General features: G+C 40.6%; 1 protein-coding gene across 1 annotated transcript in view; it reads left to right on the plus strand.

Moving 5' to 3' along the window:
* The first annotated feature begins 863 nt into the window (after nt 1–863).
* Nucleotides 864–15,840, plus strand: part of LOC121839942 (hyphal wall protein 2-like) — a 37,426-nt gene continuing 22,449 nt past the window's right edge. Inside the window, exons 1-2 of the mRNA XM_042300529.1 lie at nt 864–870; nt 959–2,477. Coding sequence (XP_042156463.1) covers nt 864–870; nt 959–2,477 — 1,526 coding nt within the window. The remainder of the gene's footprint in view (nt 871–958; nt 2,478–15,840) is intronic.

A 15,840-nucleotide genomic window follows, 5' to 3' on the forward strand; every position in this document is an offset into this window, starting at 1 on the left:
TTTCCTCCAGCATCGTCACAAGGTCCTTTGCTGTTGTTCTGGGATTGATTTGCAATTTTTGCACCAAAGTACCTTCATTTCTAGGAGACAGAACGCGTCTCCTTCCTGAGTGGTATGATGGCTGCGTGGTCCCATGGTGTTTATACTTGCGTACTATTGTTTGTCCAGATGAACGTGGTACCTTCAGGCATTTGGAAATTGCTGCCAAGGATGAACCAGACTTGTGGAGGTCTACAATTGTTTTTCTGAGGTCTTGGCTGATTTCTTTTGATTTTCCCATGATGTCAAGCAAAGAGGCACTGAGTTTGAAGGTAGGCCTTGAAATACATCCACAGGAACACCTACAATTGACTCAAATTATGTCAATTAGACTATCAGAAGCTTCTAAAGCCATTACATAATTTTCTGGAGTTTTCCAAGCTGTTTAAAGGCACAGTCAACATAGTGTATGTAAAATTCTGACCCACTGGAATTGGGATACAGTGAATTATAAGTGAAATAATCTGTCTGTAAACAATTGCTGGAAAAATGACTTGTGTCATGCACAAGGTAGATGTCCTAACCGACTTGCCAAAACTATAGTTTGTTAACCATAGCCTTAAGTGAGTTGTCATGAAAATGGTGGTAAATAGATTCAATGTTGGATTCAATGTTCAGAATGTAGATGGACTGGACATCAAGCTGAAAATCACTTTCCCTCCCTCCCACAGGAATAGCTAAACAAACACACACCACATGCACACCCAAAAGCACAATCCTTACTCTCCAAGTCAAATATTTTGTGAGTTCTTTTGACACATTTTAAAACCGGAGCTGGCTGCCACTTCAGATGCTCGCATTCACACCAAACTCTCAGTGCCAAAATGGAGCGTGTGTGTATGTGTGTGTGTGCGTTATGAAGGTATCACAACGACGCCAAGGGCAGCCTTGTGAAGACGTGTTTGTCTTTCGATTATAGAGAAACACACAATTATAAAGAAACACACCACCATAGATAAACACACCCTTACAGAGGAACACACCACTATAGAGAAACACTCCACTATAGAGAAACACTCCACTACAGAGAAACACTCCACTACAGAGAAACACTCCACTACAGAGAAACACTCCACTATAGAGAAACACTCCACTACAGAGAAACACTCCACTACAGAGAAACACTCCACTATAGAGAAACACTCCACTATAGAGAAACACTCCACTATAGAGAAACACTCCACTATAGAGAAACACTCCACTATAGAGAAACACTCCACTATAGAGAAACACTCCACTATAGAGAAACACTCCACTATAGAGAAACACACCACTACAGAGAAACACTCCACTATAGAGAAACACTCCACTATAGAGAAACACTCCACTATAGAGAAACACACCACTATAGAGAAACACACCACTATAGAGAAACACTCCACTATAGAGAAACACACCATTACAGAGAAACACTCCACTATAGAGAAACACTCCACTATAGAGAAACACACCATTACAGAGAAACACTCCACTACAGAGAAACACTCCACTATAGAGAAACACTCCACTATAGAGAAACACTCCACTACAGAGAAACACTCCATTACAGAGAAACACTCCATTACAGAGAAACACTCCACTATAGAGAAACACTCCACTACAGAGAAACACTCCATTACAGAGAAACACTCCACTATAGAGAAACACTCCACTACAGAGAAACACTCCATTACAGAGAAACACTCCACTATAGAGAAACACACCATTACAGAGAAACACTCCACTACAGAGAAACACTCCACTATAGAGAAACACTCCACTACAGAGAAACACTCCACTACAGAGAAACACTCCACTACAGAGAAACACTCCACTATAGAGAAACACACCATTACAGAGAAACACTCCACTATAGAGAAACACTCCACTATAGAGAAACACTCCACTACAGAGAAACACTCCACTACAGAGAAACACTCCACTACAGAGAAACACTCCACTATAGAGAAACACTCCACTACAGAGAAACACTCCACTACAGAGAAACACTCCACTACAGAGAAACACTCCACTACAGAGAAACACTCCACTACAGAGAAACACTCCACTACAGAGAAACACTCCACTATAGAGAAACACTCCACTACAGAGAAACACTCCACTATAGAGAAACACTCCACTATAGAGAAACACTCCACTACAGAGAAACACTCCACTACAGAGAAACACTCCACTACAGAGAAACACTCCATTATAGAGAAACACTACAACAGAGAAACACTACAACAGAGAAACACTACAACAGAGAAACACTACAACAGAGAAACACTACAACAGAGAAACACTACAACAGAGAAACACTACAACAGAGAAACACTACAACAGAGAAACACTACAACAGAGAAACACTACAACAGAGAAACACTACAACAGAGAAACACACCACTAAAGAGAAACACACCACTAAAGAGAAACACACCACTATATAGAAACACATTGCAAAGGAGAAACCACCATTATAGAAAAACACCACTATTGAGATGCATCACTCATGAGAAACACCATTATAGACAAACACACCTGTACAGAGAAACACACCACTATACCGAAACACACCAATGTAGAGAAGCACCAATATAGAGAAACACACCACTACAGAGAAACACCACTATAGATAAACACCACTATAGATAAACACAATTAAAGAGAAACACCACGACAGAGAAACACCACTACGGAGAAACACATAATTACAGAGATACAAACCATAGAGACACCACTAAATTGAGAAAAACACCATCATAGAGAAAAACACTACTAAAGTGAAACACCATTAAAGTGAAACACCATTATAGAGAAACACAGCATTATAGAGAAACACAGCATTATAGAGAAACAACATTACAGAGAAACACAACTACAGAGATACACCACGAAAGAGAAACACATTACTACACATTGCACCCCCAAAAAACGAAAAACATTTCTCATAAGAAACTAGCTCCCTGGTACACAGAAAATACCCGAGCTCTGAAGCAAGCTTCCAGAAAATTGGAACGGAAATGGCGCCACACCAAACTGGAAGTCTTCCGACTAGCTTGGAAAGACAGTACTGTGCAGTACCGTAGAGCCCTTACTGCTGCTCGATCATCCTATTTTTCTAACTTAATTGAGGAAAATAAGAACAATCCGAAATTCCTTTTTGATACTGTCGCAAAGCTAACTAAAAAGCAGCATTCCCCAAGAGAGGATGACTTTCACTTTAGCAGTGATAAATTCATGAACTTCTTTGAGGAAAAGATTATGATTATTAGAAAGCAAATTACGGACTCCTTTAAATCTGCGTATTCCTTCAAAGCTCAGTTGTCCTGAGTCTGCACAACTCTCCCAGGACCTAGGATCAAGAGAGACGCTCAAGTGTTTTAGTACTATATCTCTTGACACAATGATGAAAATAATCATGGCCTCTAAACCTTCAAGCTGCATACTGGACCCTATTCCAACTAAACTACTGAAAGAGCTGCTTCCTGTGCTTGGCCCTCCTATGTTGAACATAATAAACGGCTCTCTATCCACCGGATGTGTACCAAACTCACTAAAAGTGGCAGTAATAAAAGCCTCTCTTGAAAAAGCCAAACCTTGACCCAGAAAATATAAAAACTATAGGCCTATATCGAATCTTCCATTCCTCTCAAAAATTTTAGAAAAGGCTGTTGCGCAGCAACTTACTGCCTTCCTGAAGACAAACAATGTATACGAAATGCTTCAGTCTGGTTTTAGACCCCATCATAGCACTGAGACGGCACTTGTGAAGGTGGTAAATGACATTTTAATGGCATCGGACCGAGGCTCTGCATCTGTCCTCGTGCTCCTAGACCTTAGTGCTGCTTTTGATACCATCGATCACCACATTCTTTTGGAGAGATTGGAAACCCAAATTGGTCTACACGGACAAGTTCTGGCCTGGTTTAGATCTTATCTGTCGGAAAGATATCAGTTTGTCTCTGTGAATGGTTTGTCCTCTGACAAATCAACTGTAAATTTCGGTGTTCCTCAAGGTTCCGTTTTGGGACCACTATTGTTTTCACTATATATTTTACCTCTTGGGGATGTTATTCGAAAACATAATGTTAACTTTCACTGCTATGCGGATGACACACAGCTGTACATTTCAATGAAATATGGTGAAGCCCCAAAATTGCCCTTGCTAGAAGCATGTGTTTCAGACATAAGGAAGTGGATGGCTGCAAACTTTCTACTTTTAAACTTGGACAAAACAGAGATGCTTGTTCCAGGTCCCAAGAAACAAAGAGATCTTCTGTTGAATCTGACAATTAATCTTAATGGTTGTACAGTCGTCTCAAATAAAACTGTGAAGGACCTCGGCGTTACTCTGGACCCTGATCTCTCTTTTGAAGAACATATCAAGACCATTTCAAGGACAGCTTTTTTCCATTTACGTAACATTGCAAAAATCAGAAACTTTCTGTCCAAAAATGATGCAGAAAAATTAATCCATGCTTTTGTCACTTCTAGGTTAGACTACTGCAATGCTCTACTTTCCGGCTACCCGGATAAAGCACTAAATAAACTTCAGTTAGTACTAAATACGGCTGCTCGAATTCTGACTAGAACCAAAAAATTTGATCATATTACTCCAGTGCTAGCCTCTCTACACTGGCTTCCTGTCAAAGCAAGGGCTGATTTCAAGGTTTTACTGCTAACCTACAAAGCATTACATGGGCTTGCTCCTACCTATCTCTCTGATTTGGTCCTGCTGTACATACCTACACGTACGCTACGGTCACAAGACGCAGGCCTCCTAATTGTCCCTAGAATTTCTAAGCAAACAGCTGGAGGCAGGGCTTTCTCCTATAGAGCTCCATTTTTATGGAACGGTCTGCCTACCCATGTCAGAGACGCAAACTCGGTCTCAACCTTTAAGTCCTTACTGAAGACTTATCTCTTCAGTGGGTCATATGATTGAGTGTAGTCTGGCCCAGGAGTGGGAAGGTGAACGGAAAGGCTCTGGAGCAACGAACCGACCTTGCTGTCTCTGCCTGGCCGATTCCCCTCTTCCCACTGGGATTCTCTGCCTCTAACCCTATTACAGGGGCTGAGTCACTGGCTTACTGGGGCTCTCTCTTGCCGTCCCTGGAAGGGGTGCGTCACCTGAGTGGGTTGATTCACTGATGTGGTCATCCTGTCTGGGATGGCGCCCCCCCTTGGGTTGTGCCGTGGCGGAGTTCTTTGTGGGCTATACTCAGCCTTGTCTCAGGATGGTAAGTTGGTGGTTGAAGATATCCCTCTAGTGGTGTGGGGGCTGTGCTTTGGCAAAGTGGGTGGGGTTATATCCTTCCTGTTTGGCCCTGTCTGGGGGTGTCCTCGGATGTGGCCACAGTGTCTCCTGACCCCTCCTGTCTCAGCCTCCAGTATTTATGCTGCAGTAGTTAATGTGTCGGGGGGCTAGGGTCAGTTTGTTATATCTGGAGTACCTCTCCTATTCGGTGTCCTGTGTGAATCTAAGTGTGCATTCTCATTCTCTCTCTCTCTCTCTCTCTCTGAGGACCTGAGCCCTAGGACCATGCCCCAGGACTACCTGACATGATGACTCCTTGCTGTCCCCAGTCCACCTGGCCGTGCTGCTGCTCCAGTTTCAACTGTTCTGCCTTATTATTATACGACCATGCTGGTCATTTATGAACATTTGAACATCTTGGCCATGTTCTGTCATAATCTCCACCCGGCACAGCCAGAAGAGGACTGGCCACCCCACATAGCCTGGTTCCTCTCTAGGTTTCTTCCTAGGTTTTGGCCTTTCTAGGGAGTTTTTCCTAGCCACCGTGCTTCTACACCTGCATTGCTTGCTGTTTGGGGTTTTAGGCTGGGTTTCTGTACAGCACTTTGAGATATCAGCTGATGTACGAAGGGCTATATAAATAAATTTGATTTGATTTGATTTGATTACTATAGAGAAACACGCCATTATAGATAAAAACAACATAATAGAGGCACACCCCTATAGAGAAGCACCACTGTATATAAACACACCACTATAAAACATCACTGTAGAGAAACACCATAAATGAGCAAAACACCATTATAAGAGAAACTCACCAAAATAGAGAAACACGCCATCATAGAGAAAAACAACAATGGAGAAACACACCACTATGGTGAAACACCTCTCTAAAGAAACACACCATTATAGAGAAACACTAGTACAGCGAAACACCATTACAGAGAAACACACCACTACAGAGAAACACACCACAATAGGGAAACACATAACTAGAGAAACACACTACTATAGAGGAACACCACTATAGAGACACCACTATAGAGAAACACCACTATAGAGAAACGCCACTATAGAGGAACACCACTATAGAGGAACATCACTATAGAGGAACAACTCTATAGACCAACACACCAATATAGAGAAACACACCAACATACAGAAACACACCAATTTTGAAAAAAAACAGCAATAGAGAAACACTACTATAGAGGAAAACACCACTATTGTGAAACACACCACTATGGAGGAACTCCACTATAGAGAAACACACCCTTAAATACTGTAGAAACACCACTATAGAGAAACACCATTATAGAGAAACACACTCGTACAGAGAAACACACCACTACAGAGAAACACCACTACAGAGAAACACCACTATAGAGAAACACCACTATAGAGAACCACACCTCTGTAGAGAATCACCATTATAGAGAAAAACACCACTCGAGAAACAATATTACAGAGAAACAGACCACTAGAGTTAAAAGACTGTAGTGAAACACCACTATAGATAAACACAATTAAAGACAAACACCCCTTAATTGAAAAAAACACCATCATAGAGAAACACATTACTAAAGCAAAACACCATTATAGAGAAACACATCTTTATAGAGAAACATAGTATTATAGAGAAACAACATTATAGAGAAAAGCAACTTCATAGAGAAACACACCACTATAGAGAAAGACACCATTACAGAGAAACACACCAATATAGAGAAAAACAACACAATAGAGGCACACCCCTATAGAGAAACACACCACTATAAAAAAAAGAAACTCCTTCAAAAGAGAAATTCCTTAAATGAGAAAAACACCACAATAGAGAAACACACCACTACAGTGAAACACCACTATAGAGAAAAAGACCACGAAAGAGTAACACAACAAAACAGAAAAAACACCATTATACAGATACACACCACTATAGAGAAACACACCATTAATGAGACACCATTATAAACAAACACACAACTATAGAGGTACACCACCATAGAGAAACACACCATATAGAGAAACACATCACTATAAAGAAACACACCATTATAGAGAAACACCATTATATATAAACACACTACTATAAAGAAAAACAGCTTTAGAGAAAAAAAACACTGTAGAGAAACACACCACAATAGAGAAACCACCAATATACAAAAACACACCACTATAGAACACCACTATAGAGAAACACACCACTATAGATAAACACACCACTATAGAGAAACACTCCATTATAGAACACCACTATAGAGAAACACACCACTATAGAACACCACTATAGAGAAACACACCACTATAGATAAACACACCACTATAGAGAAACACACCACTATAGAGAAACACACCACTATAGAGAAACACACCACTATAGAGAACACCAACATAGAGAAAGAGACCACAAAAGAGAAACCGCCATTATACAGAAACACCACTTTAGAGAAACATAACTTTATAGTGAAACACACTGTTAAAGAGCAACACACCACTATGGAGAAACACCATAATTGACAAACACACTACTGTAGAAGAACACCACTATAGAGAAACACACCACTATGGAGAAACACACCACGATGGAGAAACACACCACAATAGAGAAACCACCATTATAGAGAAACATACCATTAAAGAGACACCATTATAGACAAACACAGAACTATAGAAGGACACCATTAAAGAGAAACACACTAGTATGGAGAAACACAACATGATCGAGAAACACCACTATAGAGAAATATCACTACAGAGAAACACCACTATAGAGACAAAACTTTTGTGAAACACCACTAAAGAGAAACACCCCACTATAGAGAAACACACTACTATAGGGAAACACACAATTATAAAGACAATATTATAGACAAACACACCATTACAGAGGAACATCACTATAGAGAAATACAACACTAAGGAGAAACAAAACTATTGTGAAACACCACCATGGAGAAACACACCATATAGAGAAACACACCACTATAGAGAAACACACCATAACAGAGAAACATAACTTTCGAGAAACACACCATTATAGAGAATCACGCCACTACAGAGAAATACTACTATTGAGAAACACACCATTATAAAGAAACACACCACTCTGGAGAAACACACAACTATAGTGAAACACACCACTACAGTGAAACACACCAGTATAGAAAAACACACCATTTTAGAGAATCACACAACAGACAAACACACCACTATAGAAGACCACCACAATAGAGAAACACATCACTATGGACAAACACAAGTATAGAGAAACAAAATTATTGTGAAACACCAATATCGAGAAAGACACCACTAAAGAGAAACACACCACTATAGAGAAAAATACCATTATAGAGACAATATTATAGACAAACACACCATTAAAGAGGAACATCACTATGGAGAAACACACCATTCTAGAGAAACACACCACAATAGAGAAAAAAAACTATTGTGAAACACCACTATAGAGAAGAACACCACTATGGAGAAACACACCATTAAAGAGAAACACCATTATAGACAAGCACACAAATGGAGAGAAACACACCACTATAGAGAAACATACCCATATAGAGAAACACACCATTATAGAGAAACACACCACAATGGAGAAACACCACTACAGAGAAAAACCCCACAATATAGAAACACAGCACTAAATAGTAACACACCACAACAGAGAAACCACCATTATACAAATACACACCACTATAGAGAAACACACCATTAATGAGACACCATTATAAACAAACACACAACTATAGAGGAACACCACCACAGAGAGACACACCATAGAGAAACACACCAGTATGGAAAAATTAACTTTTGTGAAACACCACTATAGAGAAACACACCATTATAGAGAAACACCATTATAAAGAAACATACCACTATAGAGAAACACCATTATATATAAACACACTACTATAAAGAAAAACACAGCTTTAGAGAAAAAAAACACTGTAGAGAAACACACCACAATAGAAGAACACTACACAATAGAAAAAACAACAATATACAGAAACCCACCGTTATGGAGAAACACACCACTATAGAGAAACAACCATTATTGACAAACACACCACAATAGAAGAACAACACTATAGAGAAACTCACCATTAAAGAGAAATACCATTATAGACAAGCACACAATTGGAGAGAAACACACCACTTTAGAGAAACATACCCATATAGAGAAACACACTCCTATAGAGAAACACCATTATAGAGAAAAACAACACTGTAGAGAAACACACCATTAGAGAAACACACCACAATGGAGAACAACACGAACATAGAGAAACACACCACAATAGTGAAACCACCATTATACAGAAACACACCACTATAGAGAAATACCATAATTGACAAACACACAACTATAGAGGGACACCATTATAGAGAAACACACCACTATGGTGAAACACAAAATGATTGAGGAACACCACTATAGAGAAATACCACTGTGGAGAAACACAACTATAGAGAGACACCATTATAGACAAACACACCATTACAGAGGAACATCACTATAGAAAAACAAAACTATTGTGAAACACTATTGAGAAACACACCATTATAGAGAAACATGCCACTATAAAGAAACACACTACTACAGAGAAACACACCAGTACAGAAAAACACACCACTCTAGAGAAACACCACTGTAGAAAAACACACCACTATAGAGAAAAACCATTATAGAGAAACATTACTACATACCATTACAGACACCATTATAGACAAACACACAACTATAGAGGAACACCACTGTGGAGAAACAAAACTTTTGTGAAACACCACTAAAGAGAAACATGCCACTATAGAGAAACATGCCACTATAGAGAAACACCACTATAGAGAAACACACCATTATAGAGACAATATTATAGACGAACACACCACTACAGAGAAACACACCATTCTAGAGAAACACCATTCTAGAGAAACACACCACTGTAGAGAAAAACCATTATAGAGAAACATTACTGCAGTGAAATACCACCATAGAGAAACACCTTAAATGAGAGAAACACCATTCTAGAGAAACACCACCATAGAGAAACAAAACTATTGTGAAACACAACTACAGAGAAAAACACCACTATGGAGAAACACACCATTATAGAGAAGCACACCATTGGAGAGAAGCACACCAATATAGAGAAACACACCAATAGAGGAAAACACCAATATAGAGAAACAAAACTTTTGTCAAACACCACTATAGAGAGACACCACTATAGAGAGACACCACTATAGAGAAACCCCCATCACACAGAAACACACCACTATAGAGAAACACACCAATCTATAGTAACACACCACTATAGAGAAACACACCACTATAGAGAAACACTCCACTATAGAGAAACACCATTACAGAGAAATACACCATTACAGAGAAACACACAACTACAGAGGAACACCACTAGAGTGAAACACACCACTATAGAGAAACACACCAATCTATAGTAACACACCACTATAGAGAAACACACCACTATAGAGAAACACACCACTATAGAAAAACACCATTACAGAGAAACACACAACTACAGAGGAACACCACTAGAGTGAAACACACAGTTATAGAGAAATACACCATTATAGAGAAACACTAATATAGAGAAACAAAATAATTGTGAAACACCACTATAGAGAAAAACACCACAAATAAGAAAAACACCACTATGGTGAAACACACCATTATATAGAATCAGACCACAATAGAGAAAAACTGTTATATAGAAACACAATTACGGAGAGACAAACCACTATAGAGAAACACCATTATAGAGAAACACCTTAATTGAGAGAAAAACCATTGTGGAAAAACACAACACTGTAGAGAAATACCATTATATAGAAACACACTACTGTAGAGAAAGACCATTATATAAAAACACCACTATATTTATTTAACCTTTATTTAATCAGGAAGGGCGCATTGAGATTTAAAATCTCTTTTTCAAGAGCATCCTGGCCAATATAGGCAGCACCAAGTCATTACAAAAATTACAGACAAACAACAAGAAAAACTACAAGTAATCTAGTAAAAACCATAGAACTCACAAGAGTATAACAAAATAAAAAACGGCAAATTAAAAACATTGACATGTCAGGTTAACAGTCTCAAGATCATTCATCAGTGATTTAAAAATACCAATCGGGACAAGTCCTTCCAGTTTAACAGTATTTTGTAAGGCGTGCCAAGACGATGGCGCAGAGTACATAAAAGCCCTTTTACCAAATTCAGTTCGGACATTTGGAACAGTTAGCAGGATAAAGTCCACTAAACGAAGAGAGTGCCCACCACATTTCTGAACAATAAAAATGCCCAAATAAAAAAGGTAGTAAACCCAAAATGGCTTTGTAAATAAAAGTATACCAGTGCCTGAGCCTACGAGTGACTAGAGAAGGCCAGCCAACCCTGGTATACAAAGTGCAGTGGTGCGTAAGGGTTTTGCAGTTTAAAATAAATCTCAAAGTGCCATGGTAAAGGGTGTCAATTGATCTCAAACACTGAGCGGAAGCATTCATATATAAAATATCCCTATAGTCTAGTAAAGGCAAAAATGTAGCTGATACTAGCCTCCTTCTGGCTTCAAATGAAAAACCCAGAAACCCAGCCCAGTCACGGACCAGGATGTCTTGCTCCCAGGCAGACTAAATAAGTTTTTTGCCCGCTTTGAGGACAATACAGTGCCACTGACACGGCCTGCAACGGAAACATGCGGTCTCTCCTTCACTGCAGCCGAAGTGAGTAAGACATTTAAACGTGTTAACCCTCGCAAGGCTGCAGGCCCAGACGGCATCCCCAGCCGCGCCCTCAGAGCATGCGCAGACCAGCTGGCCGGTGTGTTTACGGACATATTCAATCAATCCCTATACCAGTCTGCTGTTCCCACATGCTTCAAGAGGGCCACCATTGTTCCTGTTCCCAAGAAAGCTAAGGTAACTGAGCTAAACGACTACCGCCCAGCACTCACATCCGTCATCATGAAGTGCTTTGAGAGACTGGTCAAGGACCATATCACCTCCACCCTACCTGACACCCTTGACCCACTCCAATTTGCTTACCGCCCAAATAGGTCCACAGACGATGCAATCTCAACCACACTGCACACTGCCCTAACCCATCTGGACAAGAGGAATACCTATGTGAGAATGCTGTTCATCGACTACAGCTCGGCATTCAACACCATAGTACCCTCCAAGCTCGTCATCAAGCTCGAGACCCTGGGTCTCGACCCCGCCCTGTGCAACTGGGTACTGGACTTCCTGACGGGCCGCCCCCAGGTGGTGAGGGTAGGCAACAACATCTCCTCCCCGCTGATCCTCAACACTGGGGCCCCACAAGGGTGCGTTCTGAGCCCTCTCCTGTACTCCCTGTTCACCCACGACTGCGTGGCCATGCACGCCTCCAACTCAATCATCAAGTTTGCGGACGACACAACAGTGGTAGGCTTGATTACCAACAACGACGAGACGGCCTACAGGGAGGAGGTGAGGGCCCTCGGAGTGTGGTGTCAGGAAAATAACCTCACACTCAACGTCAACAAAACTAAGGAGATGATTGTGGACTTCAGGAAACAGCAGAGGGAACACCCCCCATCCACATCGATGGAACAGTAGTGGAGAGGGTAGCAAGTTTTAAGTTCCTCGGCATACACATCACAGACAAACTGAATTGGTCCACTCACACAGACAGCATCGTGAGGAAGGCGCAGCAGCGCCTCTTCAACCTCAGGAGGCTGAAGAAATTCGGCTTGTCACCAAAAGCACTCACAAACTTCTACAGATGCACAATCGAGAGCATCCTGGCGGGCTGTATCACCGCCTGGTATGGCAACTGCACCGCCCTCAACCGTAAGGCTCTCCAGAGGGTAGTGAGGTCTGCACAACGCATCACTGGGGGCAAACTACCTGCCCTCCAGGACACCTACACCACCCGATGCTACAGGAAGGCCATAAAGATCATCAAGGACATCAACCACCCGAGCCACTGCCTGTTCACCCCGCTGCCATCCAGAAGGCGAGGTCAGTACAGGTGCATCAAAGCTGGGACCGAGAGACTGAAAAACAGCTTCTATCTCAAGGCCATCAGACTGTTAAACAGCCACCACTAACATTGAGTGGCTACTGCCAACACACTGTCAATGACACTGACTCTACTCCAGCCACTTTAATCATGGGAATCGATGGGAAATGATGTAAATATATCACTAGCCACTTTAAACAATGCTACCTTATATAATGTTACTTACCCTACATTGTTCATCTCATATGCATACGTTGATACTGTACTCTATATCATCGACTGCATCCTTATGTAATACATGTATCACTAGCCACTTTAACTATGCCACTTGGTTTACATACTTATCTCATATGTATATACTGTACTCGATATCATCTACTGTATCTTGCCTATGCTGCTCTGTACCATCACTCATTCATATATCCTTATGTACATATTCTTTATCCCCTTACACTGTGTATGACAGTAGTTTTTTTTGGAATTGTTAGTTAGATTACTTGCTCGTTATTACTGCATTGTCGGAACTAGAAGCACAAGCATTTCGCTACACTCGCATTAACATCTGCTAACCATGTGTATGTGACAAATAAAATTTGATTTGATTTGATTTGATTTGAAACAAGCCTTATTCCTAAAATAAAATCTCAATTTCAGCTTCAATTTTTTTGTAAGTTGTTGAATATGCAATTTAAAAGAGAGGCCGTCATCAATTAAAATTCCAAGATATTTATATGAGGTTACAACCTCAATCTCCTTGCCCTGACAGGTAGTAATAGGTGAAAGGTTCAGAGGTCTATTTCTTGCTTTAGAAAACACCATTAGTTTAGTTTTGTCAGTATTGAGAATAAGCTTCAATTGACACAAGGTATGTTGAACAGTATAAAAAGCAGTTTGCAAGTTCTGGAAAGCTTTTGTAAGAGACGAGGCAAAACAGTAAATAACAGTATCATCAGCATAACAATTAAGTTGCACATTTTGGACATTTTTGTCTAAATCATTTATATAAATAGTGAATAAGAGAGGACCAAGTACAGAGCCTTGGGGCACACCATTAAAGACAGACAATTTAACAGACATAAGCCCATCAAATTGAGTGCACTGAGATCTATCAGACAGATAGTTAGCAAACCATGCAACTGCATGCACTGAAAGACCTACACTCGACAATCTCTGCCTTAGTATAGCATGATCAACTGTATCAAAAGCCTTAGAGAGATCAATAAAAAGTGAGACACAGTGCTGTTTTTTGTCAAGGGCTTCAGTGATATCATTTAAAACCTTCATGGCTGCTATAATTGTGCTATGCTTCTTCCTGAAGCCCGATTGGTACATTGATAAAATTGTTCACTCACAAAGGTTTTAAGTATTTTCAACAGGGGTGACAGCTTTGAGATTGGCCTATAATTATTTAAAAGAGTTGGAAATACAACACTGTAGAGAAACACCATTATATAGAAACACACCATTATAGAGTAACCACACCTCTGTAGAGAAAATCACCACTTTAGAGAAACAACACTATAGAGAAATACACCACAGTAGAGAAACACAATTATATAGAAACACCACTATAGAGAAACACACCACTATAGAGAAACACACCACTATAGAGAAACACACCACTATAGAGGAACACTCCACTATAGAGAAACACCACTATAGAGAAACACCACTACAGATAAACTTATTATAGAGAAACACACCATTATGGAGAAATACACAGCTATGGAGGAGCACTACTATAGAGAAACCCCATTTTAGAGAAACCCCATTTTAGAGAAACACCATCATTGAAAAACACACCACTATAGAGAAACAAATATTTTGAGAGAAACATTATTATAGAGAGAAACACTATTGTAGAGAGAAACACCATTATAGAGAAACACACCATTATAGAGAAACACACCATTAGAGAAACACACCACTATAGAGAAACATTTGGAGATGATGAGAAAGAGAGACAGTGATACATCCAGTATACTGAAGTTGATTGGAATTGTACACGGCTATACAGAGAACATGTATTAGGCCTCCTAATTGTACCTAGAATTTCTAAGCAAACAGCTGGAGGCAGGGCTTTCTCCTATAGAGCTCCATTTTTATGGAACGGTCTGCCTACCCATGTCAGAGACGCAAACTCGGTCTCAACCTTTAAGTCTTTACTGAAGACTCATCTCTTCAGTGGGTCATATGATTGAGTGTAGTCTGGCCCAGGAGTGGGAAGGTGAACGGAAAGGCTCTGGAGCAACGAACCGCCCTTGCTGTCTCTGCCTGGCCGGTTCCCCTCTTTCCACTGGGATTCTCTGCCTCTAACCCTATTACAGGGGCTGGGTCACTGGCTTACTGGGGCTCTCTCATGCCGTCCCTGGAGGGGGTGCGTCACCTGAGTGGGTTGATTCACTGTTGTGGTCATCCTGTCTGGGTTGGCGCCCCCCTTGGGTTGTGCCGTGGCGGAGATCTTTGTGGGCTATATTCAGCCTTGTCTCAGGATGGTAAGTTGGTGGTTGAAGATATC

Source organism: Oncorhynchus tshawytscha, linkage group LG18 (genome assembly GCF_018296145.1).
Source record: "Oncorhynchus tshawytscha isolate Ot180627B linkage group LG18, Otsh_v2.0, whole genome shotgun sequence".
Taxonomy (NCBI): Eukaryota; Metazoa; Chordata; class Actinopteri; order Salmoniformes; family Salmonidae; genus Oncorhynchus; species Oncorhynchus tshawytscha.